Genomic DNA, 27,971 nt, shown 5'->3' on the forward strand with positions numbered 1-27,971 from the left:
CTCCATGCTTTTCCTCCACCGCCACTGGCCGCTGTTCTCCATACTCCATAGCGGTATTTGCTAACCCCTGGGCATACGTCCCCCTTGCCAAAAAGCTTGGTATACTTTATTGAGCCGCGCAACGGCCCCTTGATATGGGGCTTAGCATCTTCGTGATGTGGACAGTCTCCCGTCGGCGGGATAGAGGCCTTCGGGAGTCGACATCTTAGCTGTAAAGGCGTTCCTACAAATTGACATTTAAATGTGCCAAGTATCGGTCTCATCTGCGGATGCTTTTCCATGCCTGTTCATCCCATCTGCTAAAGCCCGACAACATGCGCTCGTTCCAACTACTTTCGTTGGCAGCAGTCGCTGCTCCGGCCCTGGCCGACAGTCATTACTTCTTCTCGGGCTTCTTTTCCGGCAGCACTATTGTCGGTGTCGAATTCGATGACCAAACACAGTCGCTCACTTTGAAGAACAACATTAGCACAGACGCGAGCTCGGGCTCTAAATGGATTCACATCGATGTAAGCATACCTGATTCCTGAAAGTGTGACTACCAGACCTTACACTGGCAATTTGACGATAGTCCCGCCTGAAGAACTTGTATGTCGGTACGACAGGCTACTTTCAGAGCTATGCCATCACAGACGACCTCAGCTTGACGTACAGCAGCAACGTCAGCTTGTCTTCAGACTGTGAGCACCCTGAAAGTAGAATGTCTCGAGATGAGCCTGTTGCTTACGATAAATAGGTAGCAACGCCAACTACATCACCTCTTCCTCCGCCTCCCCCCACACTGTTTTCGGAACTCCCTATGGAGGTGGCTGCTCAAGCCTGGCCATCACCGTCGATGACTCCGGTGTGCTCCAGGAGGCTACCGCGAACGTCACATACGACAGCGCCGGAGGTGTTCACGGAACATGGATGAGCCCCAACAACGACTTCATCTACTCCGCCGATGACATGGGCAACGCCGTCTGGGCTCACTCCTATGACAACAACACTGGAGAGGTTACAGAAGTCCAGTACCTTGCCGCAGCCGAGGGATCCAACCCCAGACACTTGACTGTGCACCCCAATGGCAACTGGGTCTATGTCGTCTATGAGGAGGCCAACTCCATCGCGTCTTACAAGCGCGACACGACTACCGGCAAGCTGACTTTTACCAACACCACCTACTCTCTCTTGCCCTCAGGTATGAATTCAAGTGAAGTTCTTTCTAGAACTAGCAACTGATTATTCGTCAGGTTACACCAACACATCGTCCTACTGGGCCGACGAAGTCATGTTCTCCATCCCCAGCATCAACGCCAGCGCTACTGCGCCCAAGTACCTCATTGCTGCCACCCGCTCCCGCACCGTCGGCGTCCCTGGTTACGTTTCCGCTTTCTCTCTCGACAGCACCACCGGCGCCATCACTGAGCAGCTGTTCCTCACTCCCACCACAAACAGCGGTGGCTCCGCCAACGCCGTCTCCCCCGCTAAGTTCAGCGAGGATTACTTTGCTATTACGGACAGCGGCTCGAACTTCCTGGAAGTATGGAAGATCGACGCTACTGGCTCATCCACGACTGCGGCAGCTGTTGCGCACCTCGCATTGGCATCAGGACCGGCTAATGTTGTTTGGTACAGCTAAGCTAGATGATGGTGTTGGTGACAAACATGTATTTCATGTTGCAGATTTTACTTCTGCATATGTAGCCGTGTGTATTTGAAATGAAAAACGGCAGGACTTAGAGTCTTGTAACCCGGATCAATCTACGCTATGAAAAGTCTTAAGTCTTCATGGAATTCTTCCAATTTGCTGTATCTATTGTCTGTTCTGAATTCCGCGCGATATGGGTATCGCCCTACCGTCAATTCCACCTTACACTACTTATGCCTCTCATGGCAGGCACTGAGAAGATCTCTGAACGCTCTGGTGTCGCCCTCCTTTGTTTCTTCAGAGCGGTTCACAGAACACTCGTAATCTCCAAACTCCATCTCACCAGTCTCACTATTTGAAGTCAACCATGGACTAGGACAGGTTCCTGCGTCGAAGTTGATGTACCGACTCGGATGCAGCACGGTATCGATCCTTGAAGGACGGAGAAAGTGAAGTCCGTAGAACTGCCCATCAAAGCGAAAGTCCATGAGGCAGGGAAGATTGTTTCGGATCTTGTCGAAAGTAGACTCCCACGTGCCATCGAACCTGTAGAGCTCAGCATTGTCATACGAGATGCCGTACGAGCCTTTTGGCAGGCGTTGCCAGTCTTCCGTGTGAATACGCCACTCCTTGGTTTCCTCAGTGTCAACCTGAATGTGAGAAATAATATGACAGCTGTCCAGACGCAAAGTTTCGAGCGATTTCTGTGAGAGAACCCAGTCAAAATGACGATTGTTGCTGATGACGAAGTTTCCCAGGTTCAGCGTCTTTAGGCGAGGGAACTCTAGGCCTGCCCCATCGAAGTATCCCGGCATGGTGCCCCAACACTCGTGGAAGTTCAAGGTCAGAGCGGTGAGATTAGCCGCGAAGTGAGGAAGAAATTGTCGCTGCAGATGGCTCTCGAACTCCAGGCGCTCTTCCATAAATGTGTCGCGGTCTGGGCCGTGTTCATTGTACTCCTCTGTAATCAACAGGTGGTAATGGTCGATGTCCTTGGCGACGTCTTTGAAAAGACCAGAGTTGACGAATTCTTGATGCGGCATGTTTTGGAGGTTTCGAATCGTCAAGGACCGAATTGTGCTGACTTCGGCATTAGACTGAACTGCACGTTCCCGAATGGCCTCGAAAACCGCCTTAAGTGTGTTTAGTCGGGTCTCGCTGGGCTCGACGTCGTCCCACGCGTCATGAAGATTGGACCACCGGCCTTTACATTTCTCGCTAAAGTGCAGCTCGATAGCTCTGATATTTGGCAACTGCTTGATTCGTTTAATGGCTGAAGTGAAGGCATGATACTCTCCATTCTTCCAGTCCTCCCAGTCCCCAAATTGCCTCGATTTCTTGGAGTAGCTCTGAAGGATGACGCGTTGAGCAGCATTTCAGGCGGCTTCGAGATCGAGAGTCTTGTTCCAGCCTTCAAACCCACTCTCGTCGCCGTTGACACTTCCAGTGTGTGCTAGCTCCAGAGTTTGATACAGGTGTTCAGTCGCAATAGAATTCCATCGTCGGCAAACGAGGCGGGCGGGGAGAAGGTGCTTGCGAAGTTCACGAGTCTTCACGGGATCCCTGTGGCCTTTCAGTCGAGATAGTTGCCCGATAATCATATTGAGGATCTCATTAGGTATGTTTTCGAGTTCCATAGGTGTTGCAAAAGTTGAGATTCGTCGAGGTCGGGAGAGTGTCTAGAGAATTGGTTCTTTGGATGGAACTAGGACTCCGTACGCTGGTTTTACCTCTAATTATCGCCTGGCTTGACAAGGGTGCAAAGAAGTAACGCGCTAGGCAGCGGTCCGGCAGCCTAGAGTTGTGGGCCGTACAGGACATGGAACAGCATAAGCACTGGCCGTCTCTTCCAACCTGAGCGGCGCAAAATCCAAGTCAGGTTCAGTAAGCCAGAGCTATGAAGTTCAGGCCTATGGATGAGTGCAGAGGAAATAAATAATAAACTGACGGGAACTTGGGAGAATCTTTGCCGTAGATAGCTTAATGTATATCAAATACAAGGGTGGAGAAACTGATGTTTGAAGTCATTTATTACGAACAGACCACGTCCCACAGAAGACAGGATCGTGACATCGTTGCCCCAAATACCAGATATCTCCTCTTCATCAGCTTTGAAAAGTACTCGCAAACCATTAGAGACAAAGAATGAACAGGTAGCTGCGACTTTTCGTCTGCAAAAGGTGCGCGAGACTGGATTTTCAGCTAAGAGCAAAATGCAGATCAAAAGTGAAAGCGCGCCATACGCATGTCCACGTTTCCGAAACCGAGAATCATACTCGGGGCCATGCCTATCCACACAAATTACTGACCATAAATGAGATGGCATCATGTTGGCCACTACACCATATCGGACTAAGTAATGCTCATAGCCGAACATACCTGTGCTACCTTAAGAGGATCATGCCCAATTGTGGATTGGAGGAGGGCACGGAGATGTTGGGCACTGAGCTGGTCGGCCTCATTGTATTGGATTCAGTTAAAAAGTTGCGGAGTATTGGAATGCGCTGGTTATTTTCTATCATCTAGGTAACAGTGAGGAGACCTCTAGAGTGTGCCTATGACTCTGAAGCATTTGACAAATGGGCGATGTTTGCGATATCTGCTTACACGATTGGCAATTATGCTCAACAGTTCGAGACTGTGACCTGCTAGATTGGACGCTTGCTCCAGAACTTAGTAGTCGGCGATAATAAGGAAGAAAGTTAACAAGATAAGTAAATTGGGAGCGTTTGAATTGGTAGCGGATCTATTGACTGGTTGACCAGGACTCTACGGTGATTCGGCTCCATGAGCTGCTTGACGGAGAACTCCAGACTCCCAGAATATCTAATCGAGTTGGCGTATTCCTCAAGATGACTGTTTTTTAATTATACGCATCCCGCAACTATGGATGTATGTCCCAAAATGCTTGATAACCCATGGACTTTTAATTTTGGGCGACATAACCGGCCGGATGATGACTTATCGGAGCCGATCTACTGATTCTTGAATGAAGTGACCCCGGAGTCACCTATTGGAGCAAGCTCTTAGAAGAAAGCTTATCAGAGACAAGCGGCCTTTTTGAACATGTTTCCGGCAGTCTCGGTGAATCCCTCGGCTCCTATAGTCACCGCCGCCACCGAAACTCTACTGAACAGAGTTTCTGCGAGTTCTCTAATTGGCAATTACCAATTTTGTCGAGTACACCTCACTCTATTGGTAAAAACATAGATCACTATTTCTGTCCGACTCCTTTCCGGCAAGTGTTGCGAGAGGGAGACATTGAGCTTCGTTTTCGCGGGAGGATGAACTTGCTAGAACTATCAGCGCTGCGATGCCCAATCGGACCCAGATATGCTTCACTTACTTCTGGAGTGCCGTTGCTTTTCAGTCATTCGACCTGATGATGATGCTCATCTGAATTCTTCAGTTCGCCAGTCTGCATCCCCGGAAGGCTCCTCTCAAGTGATTACACAAATTCTGCGTTGCCGATCCAGACTGTCACTATTTTAGAGGTTTCTAAACAAGACATGATGACTTATTCCATCCCGATTGACTCTTGTCACTCCCTCAGTCACTGACGTACATCCGTCAACCTACCTCCCCCTAATGGTACGCAGAACTCTAGAGTGGACGTGCACTTACAACCACATCAACCACTCACCGCATGCTTAGCAGTCTTGACATTTGAACAGCTCAAATCTTTTCAACAAAGATTCTTGGCATCATCTTACATACCCTCTCACAGCCGCCAATATATTCATTACATGACTTATTCTTCAGGCCAAAGTACATGTGGTCATCGGGACCGACCATAGCTACGGTAACCTTGTGCAGACAACCATGCATATAGTCGTCATTAGTCTCTATATGCGTCTTCCTGATGCTGCACACGTGTAACGGGGCCGATCTTGGCTGTAGTCTCGAGGTTCATAAAGCATGGCTGCTACAGGTTCGTCGATTGCCCTCAACTTCCAGTAATTGAGTGGTGGTGGTGGTGGTGGTGGTGGTCTGAGTGTCACCCCCACAGGACTAATTAACGGCTAAGACTGCTCGCAATGAGGTAGTTACCCTTTTAGGCATCCACGTCGTAGCACAATGGTGGTAGGCTTCCATGGCACGTCGGGAACCGCTTCTAGTTACCAACTTTCCATCACCACAGCGAATGCCGTTTGCGGTAGCTCCCAGGCCCGACAAATTGGGTTCCTTCGGGAGTTTGCACAAGGAGTTCGAGTCCTCAAATTGACCCGAATGACTACAGTCTGCCTTTTTGGGCAAAACCATCCGTGACAAACTGACTTTCGCGAAATTACGTATAAACTGTCGGTTTTTCCCACGCCGGTTTGGCAATATGGAGTTCGTGCAACCATTCTTCTGGAAGAACCATAGCCACAATGCCTCTCGTAACTTCGTCTAACACGGCTCATCTCATGAGGGAGACGATCTCTCCACGCAAAGCCTATGGTTTCCTACTGTTCACAGGCATACTTGCCGTTTACCTTTCGTACAGGCTGTATCGGAAAGCCCTGCCGAAGCCTATCCCTGGCATCCCGTATAATCCAAAAGCCCTCGGCCGCGTCCTCGGTGACCTGCCCGACCTGGCCAGCGAGGTTTTGAAGACGGGAGACCTGGCCACTTGGCTGCATCGCCAAGCAGACAGGCACGACTCTCCAGTATGCCAGATCTTCCTTCGTCCCATGTCGCCACCTGTGGTGATACTGAACGACTTTCGCGAGATGCAGGATCTCTGCATGCGGCGGAAGGAATTCGATCGCGGTCGGATCATCAAGAACATTTTCAAAGGTCCTACTCCGAACCACCAAATCACTCTGGAACTCGGGGACGAGTGGAAAGCGCACCGACGACTATTGCAGGACCTTATGTCGCCCCCCTTTTTACAAGACGTTGCGGCACCTGCTATCTACTCGAACGTGACGAATCTGATCGACCTTTGGCAACACAAGACGCGCATAGCTGACGGTAGACCGTTCGACGTGTCTAAAGATATCTTCTACGCAGCCTTGGATGCAGTTACAGCCTTTTCGTTCGGCGGCGACTTCCCACACAACGCTACAAAACCAGTAGCAGATCTTATTCGAGGCCTCAATAGTACCCAATTGAAGGAGCTGAGAACTTCCGGAACCATCGACGATCCGATTGAGTTCCCTTCAATAGAGTGCGATGAGGTCCTATCCACCATCCTTGATGTCACTATCGCCATTGAACGATTACATGGCTCGCCCTGGCCCGTCGTCAAGTGGAAGATTATAGAAAAGTTCCCACCGGTCAGCCGGACAATGAGGCTTAAGAACGAGTTCATTGTTGGAGAACTAAATAAGGCGACGTCCAGGCAACTGGAAAACAGCGACAATGACACATGGATGCGGTCGGCTGTGGACCTGATGGTGCAAAGAGAAAAGAAGATAGCTCAAGATGATAAAAGAGTACCAGACTTCCTCTCGCCTACAATGAAAGACGAGGTAAATATACAATCGTGCAGGGTCTCTAAACACAGCGCTAACCTTTAACCTTTATAACTAGTTATTCGGAATCCTTACTGGAGGCCACGATACAACCAGCACGACCGTGCTGTGGGGCCTCAAGTTGCTAGCAGACCACCAGACGATTCAGTCGAGACTTCGCACGTGTATGGAGTCAGGATACAGAGAAGCGTCAAGAGAAGCAAGGACACCTTCAGTAGAGGAAATTATGCAAGTCAAAGTTCCCTATCTTGACGCCACAATGGAAGAGATTCTTCGTTGTGCCGGTACTGCACCATTGGTAGAGCGAGAAGCTCTTTGCGAGACCGCCCTACTCGGGTACCCCATTCCAAAAGGTACTCAAATATTCTGTCTCACACAGGGAGCCAGTCTCCGGAAACCGGCATACGAAATTGACGAGACGAGGCGGAACGAAACGTGCCGAATTGCGGTGAAGAATAGAGGAAGAGTACCAGAATGGGATCCTGCGGATATTGCTGACTTCAAGCCTGAGCGGTGGCTCATTTCTGCAGGCTCATCAGAGAAGAAGCAGGTCAACGGCGCGTTGAAGGCCGCGGGCAGTAGCTCGGAGTTTGACTCTACAGCCGGGCCTCAGATTGCCTTTGGCCAGGGAAGACGGAGTTGTTTCGGGAGGAGGCTTGCATATGTGGAATTGCGAATACTCGTGAGTTTGATTGTGTGGAGTTTTGAGATACTTACGTGTCCGGAAGGACTTGCCGGGTACGAGGGTAAAGACGTTGTCACGCATAAGCCAGTTAAGAACTACGTGCGGTTACGGAATGTGGAAAGGTGAAGTGCAAAGTTATTGTTAAGAGTCTAGCCTACGTAAGTCCACGTTAAGGGGATTTTAGTATATAAAATCTAAACTAAGGAGTAGAGGTTTTTAAAATAGAGGTTCTATAAAGGTTCTATAAAAGAAAAGCGCTTAAATAGGACTTCTATAAAAATAATATAGTAAGCCGTAATAGTATTTAAGCTAAAGTTTAGATTTATTAATCGGGTTTAGTTTATAATATATACCCCCCTATTTCGCTTTTAAAATAAATCTATTACCGGTCCGTTTTTTAATTATAAATACCCCGGGCGGTTAACTATTTTATTTTAATTTATTAATTAGTTATTTATAATCCTTTTTATTAATTTTTATTAAACCCCCCCCTTTATAAAAAGCTTTTTCTTTTTAACCTTTATATAATAATTTATAAATACTTTAATTTATTTATTTCTATACTTCTATTACTTAAATTTTGTTAATCTATTATAAAAATTTAATTTTTAATAAACCCGCCGTCCCTACCGTTATTTTTTATATATATAATCTTTTCTTTATACTCGTATATTTATATATATTTAAAACCCCTTTTTTAACCTAGGAAATAATTAAATAAATATTCTATACGCCGCCGCTACTATATTTTTTATATATTATTACTCCGCGGCTTTTTAGCTTTTTATTTATTATTAACGTTTTAATAATTTATTTTTATTAATTAGCCCGCTACTACCGCCGCGCCCGCTAAGCCCGTTACCTTATTTAATAATAAAAGTAATATAAATAATAAAGAGTTAAAGTTTAGCTCTAATTCCGAGCTATTATCCGTTTACTTTTTTAAAAATAAATTAGATATTTAAATAATATATTAAACCTATATAGTATATCCGTTTTTTATTTACAAGGTCCGCTAACTTTATATCTAGCCAACGTTTAATAAAAAAAATAAAAAAATAAAAAAAAAGAATAAAAAAAAAGGAATATAAACCTAAAAAGGCTCCTATACTAGGCGCCCTATATAAAGTCCCTTACTTCCTTTATATATAAATATTAATTAAAAGTAGCGATACCCTAGCTAGTATTAGTTACTACGACTACCTCTATATACTAAACTACCGTTATTTATTTATTTATAAATTATTAATTCGTTATAAAGTTAAAAGTATTATTTACTACGCTACTTATATTAATAGTAAAGCTAACTACCGCTACGACTTTATATATTTACTATTATTATTCTTTATTTATTCCGTAATTATTAATTTATTATTCTTAGTTTAACGACGCTATTAAAGCTATTTAAATAGAGTTTTTTTAAATAGTTAAAGAGTATTACTAGCTATTGACCTTTATTATAAGTAATCCTATTTTTAAAGCCGTTATATATTCGTTTAATATCCGTTATTTATATATCGTTAACCGTTCTTTTTTTATTATTAATATAAAGACTTTATAAATACTTTTAGTTATTTATATATCGCCGCCGCTATTTAGATTAAAGCTAAAAATAAAAAGGCCCGCGCCCGCTATAATACTTATACTATAACCGCTTCCCCCGTTATTAAAATACTTACCCCCTATATAACTTTTATTAACGTAACTCCCGCTTATATAACCTTTACCGCCGCCCCTATTATTACCTTTATTATTAAAAGTATAGCCTTTTTTATTATAAAAAAGGCCCGCACTATTAATAAATATTATTAAGCCCTTATTTCCCTTTACCCTACTGTAAATACTTTTTTTATGCTTTTTTTTTTTATAACTAATCCGTTTTTAAGCTACGGTTCGTTATTAACCTCCTTTTACCTAGGCTAAAAAGAGTAGCTAGCCCTCGGTTTTTAAACTTTAAGCGGCCCCTTTTTACGTTTATAATATTATTATTAGCTTTATATTACGCCCTATAGGACTAAATAGTCTTTTAACCTATAGGCCTTAACTTAATTACTTTTTTATTTTTTATTTAATATCTATTTTCCTCCCGCTATTATAATTTATATAATTACTACGGGCTTTTAGTACTTTTTAACTCTATTTTAATAACTCGGGTTATTATTAAATTTTTTAACGGGTCTATAGCGTAGTTCGAACTTTTTTAAAACGTCCGTTAAATAGAATAAAAATGGGGTTTTTATATTAGCTTTTAATAGCCTTTTTATTTAACGAAGACTTCCCTTTACTATCCGTAGCCTATATATTTTTATTATATTATAAACACTTTTTTAATTAACTAATAGTCCCCGTCGTTTTTTTTAATTAAAAGGGGCCTTTTATCTATCCGCTATTAGCCCGGTAAAGGGTCGTTCGCTATACGTTATAATATATTAATATAAAAATAGGGGTAAATATTACTAAATACGTTAAGCTATATAACGGTAGGTTTCGTAACCTCGACTATTTTATATTTATAATATAGTTAGTTTAACTTTTCATTAAATTTAGAGGACCTATAATTATTTATATATAGCTATATTTTATTATTAATTTTAAAGCGCTTTATTAACGCTTTTTATTTATTAATTAAGCGCTCTATCTATTTTTATAAAGCGGCTATAGCGGCCTAAGCGAACTTCGTTATTTCTATAAGTTTTTATATTATAAAATCGGTTTTTATTTCCTGTTTATTTACCGCTTTTAATACGCTTTTTTAAATTTTTAAGGGCTCGACGTTATATTTATATTTTATAAAAAAAAGTAAAAGCTTTATTATTAAAGCTATTTAGTTATTAAAGCTTAGTTAAATAGTTAATAACTAGTCCTTTTAATTATTTTAGGTATATATAATTATATATTATAAAATTATTTTAATCTCTTAGTTAAATCGTTTAGTTAACCCGTCGGTTTATAAATAAAAAGCGGTACTTAGGCACTACTCTATCCTATTTTTATATAAAATCGGTACTAGAACTTATTAATTTAATTATTATTATAATTATTTATAATAACTAAAGTATTCTATAGAATTAAAAGTAGTAGTTAATAAAGCGGTCTATATAGGCCTTATTTTTATAAATACTATTAGTTTAAAAATAACGGACTTTATAAAGCGGTTAACTATTACTTATAAAAACTAGGCGCCGCTTTTTAATAATAGAGAGAAGTTAATAATAAAGTCTATTACTAAGTTATTTTTATTTATTCTAGTACTACGAGAAGCTATAAAAGGCTGCGTTTAGTTTACCGCTATATAGTACTCCCTTTATAAATATTATAGTTTTAAATAAACCTCTTTATTATACTAAACTAGCCTAGTTAATAGAACTATTTAAATAAAATAGCCGCGGTAGCGTTTTTATTAAAGTAGTTCGTTACTAAAGATCTATAATAGCGCTAAATTATTTTTGTTTAGAGTATATTATTATTATAATCCGGGTCTTTATATTTAAAGATTTATAGTCTCTCTCGCTAAATTAGTTTTAAAAGTATATTAATATTATATTCTATAATTTATAATTTAAAGCTTAATTTAAGAGGGAGCGCCTTAGCTCCACTCGATATTACTTTATATATTTTAAAGTATTATTTATTTTTTACTTTTATTTCGTTTTATTATTATTAAAGCTCTGCGTTATTTATAAAAATATCGGTCTCGGGTAACTCGGGTATTTTTATAGTTTCGGTTTAATAAACTATACCGGTTACTAACTAAATAAAATTAAAAATTATTTAAATAATCTTTTCCCTCTCTCTTTTATCGTCCTAGCTAGTTAAAGTATTTTATTTACGCTTAAAAAGCGTATTTAAGATAGTTAATAAACGGCCTAAATAATACTCGATTTTAAAATAGTATTATAAAAGTTATTCTATTTAATAGCTCTAACGCTTAGTTAACTTTTACTTTTATATAAAATACTTTAACCCTTTATAGTCCGTAATAACTTTAAATCCGTAAAAGCTTTATAACTTTATATCTTATACGCTTAAATAGGATATTATAACGAAAAGCTTTTTATTATAAATTAAATAATTATATTAAACGGGCGTAAGCTTTTATAAATAAAAAGCGACTAGTTAATATACGCCCAATAGATCCTTTTATATAAAGGAGCCTCTAAGCGTAAATCTAAAATAATCGGTCTTAACGACTATTATTAAATTAAAATTAAAACTTTAAAATAGGGGTACGAATATAAAACGCTCTTTAAGCGTTTTAAAAGCGGCGTTTTATTTAGCTATTTATTTAAATAGTACCCCTTTTTTAATTAGGGCGTTAAAAAGTTCGATAATAGCGGAGTAGTTATATATAAATACGTAATAATAGTTAATAAAACCGAGGAAGCTTCTAACCCCTTTTACTATTTTAAGCGCAAACTACTCGTAAATAATATATACTTTTTTTAAATTATATATAATCCTTTATCCTGCTTTAAAAATAAATCTAATATACTTTATAATTTAAATAGAGAACTCGTTTTTAACTAAGTTAAAATTAAAGCCCGCTATTATAAAAGTATATAATATCCGCTATACTTTTTTTTTATAATCCGCTTTTAATCCGTTTAAATATATTAATATATCGTCTATATATATAAAAGCGAAGTTATTAAAGAATTCTTTTAAAGTCTAGTTTATATACTTTTAAAATATAGTGGGCGCCCCGGTTAAGCTAAATAAATAAATTATTTATTTAAAAAAGCTATATTATATTTAAAAAGCGGTCTTTTTTTAATACCCTTCGGCTATTTTAATTTTATAAAAAGCCGCTACGACGTCTAGCTTTATAAACTATTTTATTAAACTAACTTTTTAAAAAGTTTTATTAATTAATAATAAAGGGTAGCGGTCTTTTTATATAATTACGTTTAACGCTTTATAATTATAATAAAAGCGTAGGCCGCCCCTTAGTTTTTTAATAAAAAGAACGGGGGCTTTAGTAAAGGAGCTATTAACTTAAATAAAGCCCTTATTAAATAAGTTTTTAAAAATATTATATAGTACTAATAGCTCTTTATAAAATATAAAATAGAGGGGGCCCTAGGGGAAGGGCGCTTTTTATTTATTAAACTATTACTCGAAGTTAATTATAAAGTCGATTTTTAGCCGAGCTAGTAAAAAGGGGTATATTTTAAATAGCTCGAAAAGGTCGCCGTATTCCTTTTTTATTTATTATAATAGCTAAGAAAAGTAGTTAGTTTTACTTTTTAGCTTTAGGGCTTTATTAATATTAGCAAGGCTAATTACCTAGATCCCCGCAACGTACTTATTTAGTTAGCGCTTTTTTTTTATAACGACTTTATAATATAAAGTAATAAAAGAGGGGGCTTTTAGGCTTTATACTTTATAGATCTTTTATATTATAGCGCCTTTTTTTTATTTATTAAAATACGCTTTTACTCCGCCCTTTTTATATTAAATCCGCCGTTTAGCTATATTATATATAATACAGTTCCGTTCTATCTAGGGTTTTTTAAAAAATATATCTATATCTAGGCCTTTAATAATATATATATATACCTTCTCTATATAGTTACTAATCTCGAGGTTAAAAGCGACGACCCCTTTAGTTATAATTTAAATAGATTTATTTATAAATTCGTAAAGTTTATATTTCGTTCTATTTATATATAAAAAGTAAAAACGGCGGGCTAATTAAAAGTTTATTATAGAATATATATTATATTTATAATCTATTAGCGTTAAAGTTTTATATATTTTATTAATCTTCGTAGTAAATAGCGCCGAAGGCCCGCTTATAGTCCGTTATTAATTAAATAACTCCTATTTTATCCGTTCTTTATTTATAAGCTCTAGTACCCGATTTTATACTAGAACTATTCTTTTTTTAAATAATATTCGTTATTATTTAAGTTTATTTTTTTATATAGTACTTTATAAGTACTATTTAAGCTACGTAGGCTTCCCGTTTTTATTTATAGTTCTTTATAATATATTTAACTTTATTATAATTAAAGTAGTACCGAGTTTTTAGTTTCGTTAATAGCTTCGCTTTTTATTTAGGCTTCGTAGCTTTTATAGCTTTAATTATAATTATATCTCCGTCGCTATTAACGCGTTTTTTTATTATATAATATCCTTTTTATATTAAAATTTAGGGGTTATATTAATTAAAGTTATAGCCCTCTATATTACTAGTTATTATTTAGATATTATAAAAGAAACCGGTATACGACGATTTATTTTAAAGCGTAGTAATTATATATTTTTTTAATTATAAAGTTAAAATATAAATAAAGTATTAAATCGTAACGTCCGCAGGCTATTTTTAACCTTTAACGTTAACTAAAGTTTTTTTAAATCAGAATAAAAATACTACGAACTTCTCGCCCTTTTTTATAATTATTATTAATAATTCGTTAAAGGCGTTCCTAGCTTAATAAAAGTCGTTATATATTTATAAAAAGTATATAAAGAGTTTATTAAACCTTCGTTTTTTATTTTTTTTTCTCTCGTAATAGAACTAATTTATTATTTTTTAAATTTAAGGGGCGAGGTATAAAAAAATAAAGTATTTCCGTTCTTTATTAATATAATAAAATAGCGTATCGATAACGAGCTTATTATATATTTAAGCTTTTTAAATATTATATTTATCTTTATTACCTAAGAACTTTACTAGGTTTAATAAGGGCTTTTTATAAAGGGCTCCGTTATTAAAAAGTACTTTTAAATTAATAAAGGTTTTATAAAAGTCGGGTTTTTTAATAAAAAGCGCAGGGGGTCCGCTTATTTATTAAAGCTATTTTTATAATAGCTATAAAATTTTATTAAACTTTTTATACTCGTATTTCTATTCTACTATATCTATTACTTTTTTTATTTTACTTTATTTTTAAGCTTTTATTAACTTTTATAAACCCTAAATAATCTATTTTTAAATCTATATTATAGCTCTTATTAATTAAGCGCTTAGTAATACGTTAATAATTATATTTACCTCTATTACGTAATATAATTAATAATAAAATAAATAAAAAGAGGAGCTTAGATATATTAAGAATTTAGCCTATATAAGTCTACGTTAAAGGGATTTTAATATATAAAATCTAAGTTAAGGAGTAGAGGTTTTTAGAGCGGAGGTTCTATAGAGGTTCTATAAAGGAAAAGCGCTTAAATAGGACCTCTATAGAAGCGGCGTAGTGAGCCGTAGTAATATCCGGGCTGAGGCTCGGATCTACTAATCGGGTCTAGCCCGTAATAGTTATGTCCTCATATAGGACAGATGAATGGTTGTTCAACCGGAAGTAAATGCCATGAAACGACTATCTGGCAGTAAACTAATAGAGAAGACTTTTTCTTACTCAAGGGCTCTATGTCGGGCATCCTCATCCTGGGCTTATCGTCCAGTCAGCTTAGCACGAGCACGACATAAGCCTAAAGTCTATGTATGATAGGAGTCGCAAGAAATCAGCCTCAAGCCTAACCGCCATTGCCACACGTTAGCAGGATAATTCAAGAGAGCAAAGACTTCGATATCCTTGCGGGAAGGTACGCGGGTAACCACAAAGTTCGGCTTCCTTAGACTTCTATCGTGATTTGTAACGGCATGAGCAAGCCAAGGCCACGCCACCTGCTAAACCACGGAGCTCCACTTATCCACAAGCTCGCTCTTGCAAGCGTATATCAATGCGAGCCTCGCCCCTATTTTCTTCTCCTAATAGACAGCAGATTTGTATTAAACATGTCGATACCAGCGTCAGAACCATTCGACAACTTCGATAGAAGTGATCCTTGGATGTCACCCCGCTCTATTCCCCGCAACTTGCTAAGCTATTCTGCCCAGTCACTGCTACCTGGATCCTATATCTCCGTCCTTTGACAAGAGAACCTTTCATACTAACAGTCCCAAACTAGCTACGTATACGCAACGCTGAGTATCGCATGGATGGACCTCCATGAAAGCTTGTGTGCCTCGGTGTGATCGTCTGCCTCTTTGAACCCGACTCTTGCATCATATAAGCATTGGCGTTTAAGTCGACAACATGTAATGTCAATATCCTCAGAAACTCCTCAGAATTATTATGAAAGATGAGTTCCCTTTGACCAGAGGGGTTCAAAATCGACAAGAAATCCGTGGTGTCTTGCCCTAGTATCTTGTGTATATTGCCGAACTCTGTTTCAAATAAGGCAGCTCATCGAGTTCCAATTTCTAGCTTTATACTTCTGCTTGTGACTTTACTTCGCTTGGAGAAGAGGACCTTGAATTTATGACGGTGGCATTTATTTTGTTGTCCTTGATAAGTCTATTGAACAGGATTTGTCATATCAACAACGATTACTCAAAGCACCTTTACTAGTTGAAAAGCCTAAAATATAATGACAAGGACAAAGCTTTGTGTAAATAGCTGGCTACCGCTACATGATCTGACTGTTCGGCTACCCAGAATTATTGGAGGAAGCCTTTGTAGCATCACGACTGCCAGCAGAGCGTTCACGTGAGATCCAAGCGGCTTGGTCACTGCTGGCCTGACCACCTAGCTCTTGGACGAGTCTCTGTATCGGAGCCATGCCTTCTCCAGCGGGGGTGATCTTATGTGCGAAATCGTCACCTAAGTTTACACCAAGTCGACGCAGCTCTCGAAGAATAATCGTATGCTCTTCCTGTGCCCTCTTGAGACTGTTTACGTCCTGCTTCTTTTTCTCGTTGTGGTGGCGAAGGGCATCCTCAGTCAGTTGAGGCTGATTGTTAGACTTCGTTTGATATGTTGAGGATCCGGTGAGATGCTGGTCGTAGCAGCCGAATAGTTTGTCTCGGGAAGTGTCCATGGAAGTACTGAGGGGGAAGAGAGCGTACGTTAGCTTTATTTGAAAAATAAATCATGCCGAAAAACTAGGACAAGTCGACAGAATGGGGCTCAAACTATGTCGGCGAAGATGATGAGACATCTACTAAACGCACCCATTGGCAGTTGGCTTGAGTGGATCTGCAGATGAAAAAGACGAAATTCTTGGATCCTAAACGGCGCAGAAGAAGCCTACGGTCTGAATTGCAAAAGGAAGGGACAAAAAGAGATGATCATGTAGGACATGGGTTGAGAGAGTGCGAAGGGGAGGAAGTAGCCTCCATCTTGGCTGGGAGGACCAAGGCATTTGATACTTGTGTCAAAGCATGGGAGGCAAGATTTGATGTATGGGCAGCGACTGGAAAACAATGAGCGTACGACATCTAAACGGTACGAAGTCTAATTGTGTGATGATATCCTCGATGGGATGGCCTGCAAAATTACCTTCAGCAGTGTGTGAATTGCGGACACATTCGTGCAGGCAATGCAAGTTCAGCATTGACTGCAATGGTTCATTTTGCAGCTCTGCGAAGAACAAAGTGTGTAAAATGCAGATCTGTTACACAAATGGAATTGGACCTCCGCTACTGATTTGAACGTGATAATACGCGGAAGGAAATGCAGTTTGCACGTGGCGTGAAAGCAGATCTGCAAAATGCAGTCATTTATACAGTCTCGGTAGGTGAGTTCCGCTCCGGGTTGCAAGAGAAGAGAAGTGACAAGCGCAGCTTTTTGCAGTCTAAAAAGTTGCAGATCTGTGACACATCTGCAAAATGTAGGTTTGAGTGCATTGGGAAAGCGACTATCGTGTTGAAGCAAACAAGGTCGCAAGGCAGGGAAGTTGCATATTGCATATTACAGCGCGCTAAAAGGAGACTTAATGTACAGGTCCAACCTGGGCATTCTCTGTTGGTTGTCTTATGGCCGGCGCTTGGCATGTCCGCATAACAGTCTCACTGGGTCCTTGTCTCTCCTCTCTCCATTGCGTACCTCATCTTCCACCTACATGTTACTCACCAATGCACGTCAGATCCCACCTGCTTGACACGACACGATCTATCTGGCTTTCGGGCCTGTTCGCTTCATTTTTCTTTCGGGGTCCCTATTCTCGTAGTGGCGCTTTTGGGAGCACTCTATCCCTCTGTCTAGGCCCTACCCTATCATTCATCTCACTGTAGTATATATCCATCACAAGCCCCTGCGTGGCCCGCGACGGAAGCGTTCTTTCCCAATTAAGGAACATCTTTCAACTGATCGGGGGCGCCTATCAACCACGGATTCGCACAGAATGACGAAAGATTGGAGTCCTCTTCGCGACGAAATCCAGCAGCTTTATCAGGTAGAAAATCGAAAGCTCATCGAGGTGATGCGCATTATCCAAGGACGGCATGGCTTCAAAGCTTCGTGAGTCGCTGGCACTTACCGTATTAGAGAATCGCCAATTCTGACCTATCGGTGCAGTGAAAGGTCGTACCGCGCGCAAATGCGGAAATGGGGCTACATGAAGTACAGCACCCAGGACTTTCCAAAACCGAATCGGATTTCGCATCCTTCAAGGAAGCGTCTGGGATCATCTTCAGCTACCAGAGGGGTGAGAACTACTTCTGCTTTGCCTCTCGCTGCCGATTCATTCAACCCAAGGTAGGCTTTTGCTTGCTACACGTCGTCCGTGAGTCTAAAAACTTAACTGTCACTCAGGCATCCCCCTGCTGGGATAGTTCCAGGCCTCTTACCGCACCTAGACGGCGCAAGCTCGTCATATTTAAATGGCGCTCAATCCATGAACACGGGGATTCATGTGTCTCAGTCTTTTCAACACACCGCTGGACCAGACGCGGCGTGGCCTGCCAATGCTGTTTTCCATCAGAGCACTAGTAATCGAAGAACAGATCTTCATCTTGCCGTATTAGGACAGGATGAGCAACAGGTACAGCGATTGCTCTTTGATGGAAATTCTGTCAAGGATGAAGATAACGTCGGCAACCAGCCTCTGCACTACGCGGTAGACGGAACATCAGAGAATATCGTCAGTCTCCTGATTAAGTATGGCGCAGATGTCAACGCAAAGGGCCAGCTAGGACGCTCTCCACTTCATCTCGCTGTCTCTAAAGAGGATTTCACTCGTCATCTTCTAACTGCTGGTGCAGACACTAACCTCCAAGACGAGAACGGAGACACCCCTGTCCATCTTGCTGTACTAGACTTTGTGCAAAAAACAAGAAGCTCCAATTTGGAATGGTTCCCGTCTGCACTCTACGCCATGATAGGCGCGAAATGCGACCTCAACTTGAGCAACTTGGCAGGAATGACTCCATTCCATGGCTTACTCGCTCGGGATCCACATGCCTCTCCGGGCAGTATCTCAGACTGTCAGATTCATTGTCTTCAAAACGGAGCTAGTCCAACTCAACCGTGTTCTGATGCGGATGCGAGAACTCCTCTGCAGATACTTCTTTCATATTTTTCACGGGATAGCCCGATTACACGATGGGATAAAGCAGCATGTAAAGTCATCAGGATTTTGATTGAGAAAGGAGCCGATCCACAAACCAAGCTTCCCTCCGGAATGACCTTAGTGTCAAGGTACTTTGAAGCATTCGGACTTGGATGGAGCCGATGGGGTTCGAAACCTAGTCATGAATTAGGCGAGACACTCTGCAAGTATGCTGATCTCATGCCACTGTCGGGCTCTGGTGGGAGGCTGAAAGCATCGCTATTGCATATACTGGCGCAAACTTGTGTCAGTAACACCGGGTATAGGGCCTTCGACATCATTGCCTTCTTCAAGGTTGTTTTGCAAAGAGGAGCAGATCCAAACCTACCGGACGAGGAAGGAAAGACGCCTTTGCATCAACTATACCAGACTAAGGGCAATGCTCCAGACATTGTCTTAAGAGCCACAGAACTCATGATAAAACATGGAGGAAACCCTTTCATAGCAGACTCTTCTGGCAAGAGCCCTTTGTTCGGAGCCTCGGAATTTCGACCTTCTCGACCAAGTGTCAACTACGTGTATCATCTTCTGAAGTCCACACTTGACTTCGATGAGATCTTATCCACTCCCAGGGAACGGCAATCGTCTAAGAGGGAATGCCCATGGGACGACTGGGATTCGGCAGCAAACGCAAATGACTGGGACCAAGCCATCAAATTCATCAAAGGCTCCCGACCTTCATGCTCCGATGTGGGAATGGGTAACTTGAAGAAAGGGGCATGTATGGCTCTTGCAGAGTGGCATCTGAAGACATTGGACACAGCACTTCTGAGTCCTGAGGAGACTCCGCAGCGGAGGAAGCGCATCGCCCAAATCCTCCATGATTGTCAGTCACTAGACGTCAAGATGGATATGCGGTATTACCACGAACTAGTGCAGCTCTCTCTCTCTAATACAATGCGATTCTGTGAATTTAAGATATCTTTGACCAAACACCGGAACGCTATGGAGACTTGCCCCAACTCCTGTGTAAATGCACTTTTCGATCTCAAGAAAACTCTTCCGAGATCTGATCAATCAGCTTGCGTGGTATGCTTGCTCTCATTGTGAAAAATCCATTCTAACATGCAACTAAACTGCGAATTACTGGAGGACCATAACAAGCATCCACTGATTAAACCTTCGATTTGGCGCCGACGTTCTCGACCACCTCAGTGTTGCCGCCTCCACTCTTAACCTCGCCAATAGTATCCATGTCATCGTGATGGATGACCTTTTCGACAGCACCAACAGCCTGGTCGGCAAGAGCCTTGTCTTCAAACACTGGTGGAGCATAATCATCAGCCATGTCCATAAACAGATGAGACAACAATAGGATTCATCAGAAAACTTACAGAAAGCCAACTCCTCAAGCGTACGTCCCGCAGTCTCAGGGAACATAAAGTACACAAACACAACCTCAAAGGCAAGCCAGACGCAGTAGCTGATGAGATATCTCCACGATGCCTCCTTAATGCCAATAGGGTTGACAAAGGTCGTGAAGAAGCCTGCCAACCTTCCAAAGAGCTGGAACAGCGAGATACCGCGCGAGCGTAGGGCGTAGGGCCACAGCTCGACGAGGTAGGTGTACGTCAGGGCGTTGTATCCGATGTTGTAGCAGGGCGAGTACATGAAGATGAAGAAGATTGTCGCGACGGAGGCGGACTGGTTTTTGTAATCGTTATCGAGGGCGTGAACGGCGCGTTCCATTGAAATTGTCCAGCTGATGTAGCAGAGGAGCTGAGAGGATCGTGAGCGGGTGAGAGCTTGGGATGAGGTGTTGGTAGAGACATACCAGTGAGATTGTGCAAGCTAGGTACATGACGCGACGGCGGAAGGTTCGCACGAGCATGGCTACGGTGAAGCCGCAGACGAGGGACCAGCCGGCGATGCCGAGGTTGATCTTTTGCTTGACGGTGGAGTCGGTCAAGCCGATCATCTGGAGCAGGTCACCCAAGTAGTATCTACATGCACCCATGTTAGCCACTATTTGGACGTTGAATCATAAACAGCATCAAGAGGCTTACGAGATTAGGGTGTTGCCAGACCACTGAGTGAAGAGGCCCAACATGGAAGAGATGAGAGCACGGCGGCGCATACCAGCCGTGTTAAGAAGGTCCATCCACGACTGCTTGGAAGCTTCCATCTCGAGGGTAATGACAGTCTTCATCTGTGCCATTTCGGCCTTAACAAACTCGGAGTCGCGGTCGCCTTCGGCGTGGTACTTGATGAGGATGTCGTGGGCTTCTTCGCTCCGGTCTCTGGTGATGAGCCATCGTGGACTCTCGGGCAGGAAACTGTAGGTATCTTATGTAAGGTTTGCTGAAGAATATGGAGTTTCGCGTCTGATCGGGAAGCCACTTACAAGACGAATGAGATTTGCAACAAAGAAGGGCAAATCTGGAGTAGGGAGGGGATTCTCCATGCCCAGTTGCTTGCTATGTTGTTCGTACCGAAACAGATACCGGCGGCCACGATTTGACCAACGAAGTACGCAACGTTGAAGCTGAAAATCCGTTACTCTACACACTCCGTCCCATAAAGACTCATATACTTACAGCGAGGTCAGAACAGGACGTTCCTTGGGATAACTCAATTCACCAATGAGAGACGAGCCGGAGACGATGCATGTCGGGATACCAAAACCGAGGATCATGCGGGCAACGATGTACATGCCAACTTCTCAAAGTTAGTTTTTATTCGAGACCAATGCGGGCGATGAGACGGCCAAACGTACCATGCTGAGAGAAACCCTGGATGAGAGCTCCGACAACCATGACCAAGCTGCCGCCAAAGATGGACCATCTTCGCCCAAACCTATCGTTCACGATGGGGATAAAGGGAAGTGACAGAATGGCGCCTAGGGAATACGCAGCGGCGATGATACCCTTCAAACTGCCCTGTGGATCTCCAAAGTCTATCGAATCTAGTCAACTTCAAGATCCCAAGCGTATTCACTTCACTGGACCAGACTCACAGTCTTTCCATGATGGCACAATCTGCAGCGCATTGATCATTTGCGAATCGAAACCAGACGTCAACTCGATGCCCATGCACGTCGGGAAGAGCATCAGGTAGAGGTATCGCAGGTTCGGCTTCTGGTACCACGGCACCTTGTCCTCCTCCGAGATGCGGGTCAGGATGGGGTCCGCTGCCCCGGTCTCCTGGGCACGCTTGATCTGGACCATTGTGAGGATTGAACTGCGGCTCGCGGAAGAAGACGATAGATCGGTGAAGAGAGTCTCAACGACGCGTCAAAAGGTCTAAACGGTGACAGTCGATGAGGATGGGATAAGGAATAAGTAGTTCTCTATCCCGTAGACGGAAGTATATGTTACCGAGTCCTTGTTCCTCGGCGTTCAAGGGTGTGTGTCTATTCGAGGAGCGCAACTCCAACGCTTCTCTAGTGTCTCCGTAGACTCTCTCGCCTCCAACTTCCGACGAGGTCCACCCGGGTATTTTATAGACATACGCACTGCCGTGAAGGAATTATCCCATGTTTGAATGCGTCCGAACCTATCAGCATACTGGCCAGATTCCGGCAGAGAGTGAGCCAGAGCCAGAGCAGGCTAAGGCGGGACAGCGGGAGAGGGAAGCGCGCCGGCCAGGATCCCAGGTGGCAGAAGGTCCGAATGAGATGACTGTTGCATCGGGGACACGCTCACAAAGAGCCGGGGGGCGTTGGCCATGGGAGAAGAGTTAGCTTCTCGCCAAGAAGTGCCCAGGAGGTCGGGGTTGGGGTTGAATTGAACTGCTGTTTGCATTTATCCATCCAGTGAGGAAACCACGTTCATCTTAAACAATGGAGCAACAACAATTATATGCGGGGAAAGCTTCCACTTCCCCCACATGGTCTTTGCTTTTCCCCATGGGCGTTGGTCAGATGGCTCGCTGCTTAATCTATGGGCATGGGCTGTTTGGGGGGAGATGGGAAGGATTGTGGGAGGTCAACTCCGCATCTCCGCTAGAACAACTTGGATGGTTTGGGGAAAGGCCAGGAGCCAAGGAGGCGGGTTATTGGTTAGTCTTCCGCCTTTTGCTTACGGAAAATGAACGAACGGGATCAGCATCAGCATCAGCATCAGGTTTGTTTCCTCGAGGTGCTTGGCTTGGCGGTGACTTGATCAGAGGATTGGGGGTGGAGGGGAGGTTGGCACCGTTACTGTATTCGGTCATTCGGGGTGGCCAGAAGCGAGATTTCGTATCCTGTGCCGAGGTCATGACGGAAGTCCGAGGAGTGGAGAGTCGAGGCACTTCAATCTCTTGGAATCTACGACGATAAGTCTACGGATGCTATGAACCATAAACGCCTTCCTAGAAGTAGGTGTCTTTAGAGTGAGAGGCTTCCGTCGAAGCATGGTGTCTCCAGTGCTTTCATTGCGCAGTTCAACCATCCCGATGGATATCAGATTACTCCAACCACGTTGCAGGTGCTCATGTGGACTGACGCCGACAGACTTTCCAGCGCAGTAACGCGGCACAGCTCGTCTATTCAAGGCAAGCTGCGTAGGATGCGGACGAAAAGAGCCTTACTTCATAAGAGGAAAAGACCTGTCGTGTCACCACATATTCTTGGGGTTTGAAGTCATGCTTACTTCTCCCGCCGGCCGGGCAAGCGTCTGTATGTTTATTTACTTGAATGCGATTGGCGAAGTTCTTAATCCCTGCAAACTCGAGATGTGCCCACCACATATTGTCCTCACTTGTCATTGCATCAGGTCCGACCCCATCCTTCATGTCATCCCAACGCTGCGGTTGACAACTAGGGAGACACGTAATACCTCCCACCCTACATATCACAATACTATTCTAATCCGCACCGAGTACCGACTGGCCTACTCGGACTCGTGGACGGTGCCCGTGCCGTGTATCAGCGGCGGATCGGAGCCCATCCCGGTTGAAGCCATTGGAACGCGAGGATGCATGATTCCATGGTCGACCTAGCCGGGTAATATCAAAAACTATCACTAGAGGATGCGCCAGGATGATACACACCCCTTCTCCAATTCTTCTGTCCCCTAGTTGCTACCCATGAGCCACGACGTTGATCTTGACCCGGAGGGAGGGCGAGGCTTTGCGGGGAACCGTCAACGACATCTCATTGGAGTAGGGCCAGATGCTGTCAACCACCCTGAGTGGGCTCGAGATTCCAGAATGTGACTTATGTTAACACATTTGTAGTGTACGCCCGACCACAGGAGAGCATGCTATTTTGTATCAAGTTTTTTTCATCCTTTGCATCCAGCAATGAGCCACTGGTAAGAGGAAGACATCAGGCAGACATCACGCGGACAAGAAGTCCTCCGTCCAACCCAAAAAGAGGATAAACAAAAGTCCTTGACATACTCCATCTTCTCCACAAAACAACACACAATACTCCTGGAATAAGATCTTAGGATCCTGACAGCAAGGCGGGAAAATCAAAGACCACACCCTACCCCTCCCCCCTCGATCCCTCTACCGGCATCGCGGGAGACCGGGGGGCACGAGGGAGGTGGGGTGCGACCGTCAACCGTCAAGTCCCGAGAGAAGGGCCGATTGCCACGAGGAATTGGGACTAGATAATCGGGACGTCGTCCCTGAACTTCTGTCCCTTGGAAGTTTCTATTCTTTTGATCTCTTGAGCTTCGGAAGGATCGCAGAGTGTCTCTTTATCTTTTCGCTGCTTGGCTTGATCTTAGGCTTGGCTATGTGAAAGCTCGAAGAAGGGAAAAGTGGAGGTGGATTCAGGAAAGGTCTAATCCGATTGTTCACGACATCCGAATACTCCCGACTCGAGCCCCCATCCGAACGATTTCGATATACGATGGTACATTGCAGGAGGAAGCATGGGCTGACTACTCAATCGCTTGGTACCGGTGGGTCTGGAATGATCCTGATTGCTGGGGAAAGCAAGCTGTTTGAAAGGTCATTCATACCTGATCGACATGCTATGGAGGGAGTCTTGCTTCCCAAGGGTCTATCATCACGACGATGACAACAATGATGCGAATAACGACAACAACGACCATGATCAAGGACCACAAAGTAATCTCTAGCAAACACCGTTCTTCACAATACGGAATCACAATGCCTCATCCTCAGGAGGGTACCAAAGCAACCTTGCACTTCATTATCATGGCCCTTTGAAGTACCCGTAAAGCAACACTCCGTGGACCTCATCTTCCCGACCCCAATAACTGCGACGAGAGCTTCCATCGAAACGTTCGGCTCCACAGCACCGCGGCGTCAAGTGCCTCTTGTTAACGCTGCCAAGCCCAAGCTACCTTACCGATAATTAATAGCGGTGTCCGGATAGTAAGTGCTGGTGCTGGTCCAGAGAATCTCGAGTACGAACGTCTATAAAGCAATACTCCACGGACCTAGTCTTCACAAACCACGATGGCTGCGACGAGAGCTTCGATTAATTGAGACGTTTGGTTCTACCGTAGCGTGGCGCCAGCTATCCCTTCTTCAATATATCAAATTCAAGACAGTGCTTGTCGATATCGACTTCCGAGTAGTGAGTGCTGGTAGGAGTCTCGGGTACCGGCGCAGGTCAAGACCAGGGTATAGCTAGTGCTGGCTTGCGTTCTCGTATTCGTGAGTGCTTACGACGAGGGGAGGGGAGAGGACAAAAGAGAAACAGAGGATAAAGTGAGATAAAGAGGGTAGAAAGGAGAGACGGAGATGATGGATAACATAGATAACATAGATAACAGAGATGATGGAGCATGAGTGACAGAAATAATAAGGTAGAACATAATTAACAAAAACGATAGAAATAAGAGATGGGGATAGTAGAAAACTAGGTCAAGATGGAGAAACCATGAACGTTCTAAGCAACTCATGGTCGATTGACTGGCACTGGCAATCAGCCCACGCTGGTAGCCCTCATAGTATTAATCAGTTGCCAATTATAGTGGCAGCTTCAAACGGTAGGTTATGTGGACATCAATATCAGTCTCGCAAAGTCACAGGTCACAAAGTTCATTGAGTGACCAGTAGGGTCTAGCAACATGCATCAAGAACAAGAGGTTATGGTCATTACTCCAGAGCTAGGAAATCTAAGGATTTTTTTCTTTCCCTCTTTGCACTTCCTGCCAGCTGTCTGGCCACACCGTTGCGGGGGGACATATCCGGTCCCCGTGTATACCCATTTACATTCATACAAAGCGTCATAAGAAATCCCAATCTCATTTCGTCTCACGAACAACCTTGTCAACCGCCTTGGCAAAGTACTCGACATTCCTCGTGTTGAGACCAGCCATACTGATGCGGCCGTTCTTGGTCATGTACACGTGGGCGTCCTCGCGCAGCTTCAGTACCTGCGTCTCTGAAAGGCCAGTGAAGCTGAACATGCCGATCTGGTCGGTGATGTGGTTCCAGGTGCCGGGGGTACCGAGCTCCTCGAGCTTGGCGCGCAGGACCTTGCGCATCTCGATGATGCGGCCGGACATTGTGCGCAGGTTGTCCTCCCACTCGGCGAAGAGCGCGGGGTCGTTGAGCACGGTGGCTGCGACGCGGGCGCCGTACAATGGGGGGTTTGAGATCTCGGAGCGCTGGAGGATGGCGAGCTGGGAGGCGATACGTTTTGTGGTCTCGGCGGCGTCGGAGGCCGGGGCGGTGACGAAGTGGAAGCATCCGGCGCGCTCGCCGTAAAGGCCAAAGTTCTTTGCGAAACTCTGGGCGATGAGGAGCTCGAAGCCCTGCTCGATGAAGTAGCGCACGGCCCAGGCATCCTGGGCAAGGTTGCCGGAGGCGAAGCCCTGGTATGCGCAGTCGAAGAAGGGGAAGTGGTTCTTCTGGCGCATCAGGGCGGCGATCTCCTTCCACTGCTCCTGAGTCGGGTCAACACCGGTGGGGTTGTGTGCGCAGGCGTGGAGAAGGACGATGGAGCGCTCGGGAGCGGAGGAGAGAGTAGACTTGAGGCCCTCAAAGTCGAGACCCTTTGTCTCCTTGGAGAAGTAGGGGTACTGGGCGATGGGCAGGCCGACATTGCCAAAGATCTGGTTGTGGTTGGCCCATGTCGGGTTGGAGATGTAGACTGTGCGGTTGCCCTTGTAGAACTTTGCGAGGAAGAGTGCGCCAAGATGGACGGCACCGGTGCCGGAAATTGTCTGGACGGAAGAGGTGCGCTTCTCACGGATGGCGGGCGAATCGGCGCCGAGCATCAGCTCGTTGGCCTTGCCGGTGAACTGGGGGATACCGGCGATGGGAGCATATTCGTGGTTGAGTTCGGGATCGTTGCGGAGGATCTCGTCGGCCTGTATAGTTGCATCATGGCGGGGTTAGCGGGGGTGGGTAACTTGTAAGGGGCAGGCCAAAAGTGGAGGAAGTGGGATGCGATGAGGGGAAAGCTCATCAAAATCAGGACGATGCTGCACATCAGCTGTTGTGCCGCCGATGCGTGACGCAGCCGGGCTTTGCGTTGCTGGAGCCGGAGGGGCCGCGAGCAGGGACCGTCTCCGGAGGGCATTCACACAACGAGGTGAAGGGGGAAAAAAGTAGAGAATGATGACGCACCTTCTTGACGACGGGGAGAACCCAAGGCTTCGCGTTGTCATCGCGGTAAGCTCCAATTCCCTGGTCTGGTTAGCAAAAGAGCTCAGAACACCATCAAGACAGCTAGCTGCTGTTTGATGAATCAAGGGTTCACCCCACCAAATCGACCTTGTCCTTGCTCTGGTCTGCCCTGTAGGCGGCCATCAAGCCAAAGAGGGGATCCTCAGGAGCTTGCGGCACCGTGCTGGCGGGGAAGTTTGTCGTGGAAACGGGCGCCATGATGTGTGATGCAATGTTGCGTATTCTCGAAAGAGTAGAGTTGTTCTGGGGAGAAGAGGAAGAAGAGGAAGAGGCCGAAGCTGATGAAGAAGAGGAGGATTCACCGGGCATT

The 27,971-nt window shown here is 43.9% G+C and overlaps 6 protein-coding genes across 6 annotated transcripts; 3 read left to right on the forward strand and 3 right to left on the reverse strand.

Moving 5' to 3' along the window:
* Positions 1-314: 314 nt before the first annotated feature.
* BDZ83DRAFT_721650 (Lactonase, 7-bladed beta-propeller-domain-containing protein) lies at positions 315-1,621 on the forward strand (the record flags this gene model as incomplete). Its single annotated transcript, XM_060512402.1, has 4 exons — positions 315-509; positions 572-680; positions 737-1,180; positions 1,233-1,621. 4 exons carry the CDS (start codon positions 315-317, stop codon positions 1,619-1,621), a joined length of 1,137 nt encoding a protein of 378 aa, XP_060362113.1.
* Positions 1,568-4,092, reverse strand: BDZ83DRAFT_732870 (uncharacterized protein; the record flags this gene model as incomplete). Its single annotated transcript, XM_060512905.1, has 3 exons — positions 1,568-2,979; positions 3,666-3,918; positions 4,019-4,092. 3 exons carry the CDS (start codon positions 4,090-4,092, stop codon positions 1,858-1,860), a joined length of 1,449 nt encoding a protein of 482 aa, XP_060362114.1. The 3' UTR covers positions 1,568-1,857.
* A 1,947-nt stretch (positions 4,093-6,039) lies between these two features.
* On the forward strand, positions 6,040-7,903 carry BDZ83DRAFT_742917 (cytochrome P450; the record flags this gene model as incomplete). Its single annotated transcript, XM_060513125.1, has 2 exons — positions 6,040-7,089; positions 7,151-7,903. 2 exons carry the CDS (start codon positions 6,040-6,042, stop codon positions 7,901-7,903), a joined length of 1,803 nt encoding a protein of 600 aa, XP_060362115.1.
* Positions 7,904-17,911: 10,008 nt separating this feature from the next.
* Positions 17,912-19,896, forward strand: BDZ83DRAFT_654217 (ankyrin repeat-containing domain protein; the record flags this gene model as incomplete). The annotated part of the gene is made up of 4 exons (XM_060510701.1): positions 17,912-17,962; positions 18,143-18,264; positions 18,499-19,817; positions 19,856-19,896. The coding sequence occupies 4 exons, from the start codon at positions 17,912-17,914 to the stop codon at positions 19,894-19,896; spliced, it is 1,533 nt and encodes a 510-aa protein (XP_060362116.1).
* Positions 19,897-20,231: 335 nt separating this feature from the next.
* Positions 20,232-22,284, reverse strand: BDZ83DRAFT_583805 (general substrate transporter; the record flags this gene model as incomplete). The annotated part of the gene is made up of 8 exons (XM_060505699.1): positions 20,232-20,380; positions 20,452-20,836; positions 20,892-21,060; positions 21,124-21,393; positions 21,462-21,602; positions 21,655-21,778; positions 21,834-22,013; positions 22,074-22,284. 8 exons carry the CDS (start codon positions 22,282-22,284, stop codon positions 20,232-20,234), a joined length of 1,629 nt encoding a protein of 542 aa, XP_060362117.1.
* Positions 22,285-26,271: 3,987 nt separating this feature from the next.
* Positions 26,272-27,970, reverse strand: BDZ83DRAFT_583872 (aminotransferase class I and II; the record flags this gene model as incomplete). The annotated part of the gene is made up of 3 exons (XM_060505705.1): positions 26,272-27,342; positions 27,602-27,661; positions 27,740-27,970. 3 exons carry the CDS (start codon positions 27,968-27,970, stop codon positions 26,272-26,274), a joined length of 1,362 nt encoding a protein of 453 aa, XP_060362118.1.
* Position 27,971: the final 1 nt, after the last annotated feature.

This window comes from Colletotrichum acutatum, assembly GCF_030867785.1.
Source record: "Colletotrichum acutatum strain CBS 112980 chromosome Unknown BDZ83scaffold_85, whole genome shotgun sequence".
NCBI lineage: Eukaryota > Fungi > Ascomycota > Sordariomycetes > Glomerellales > Glomerellaceae > Colletotrichum > Colletotrichum acutatum.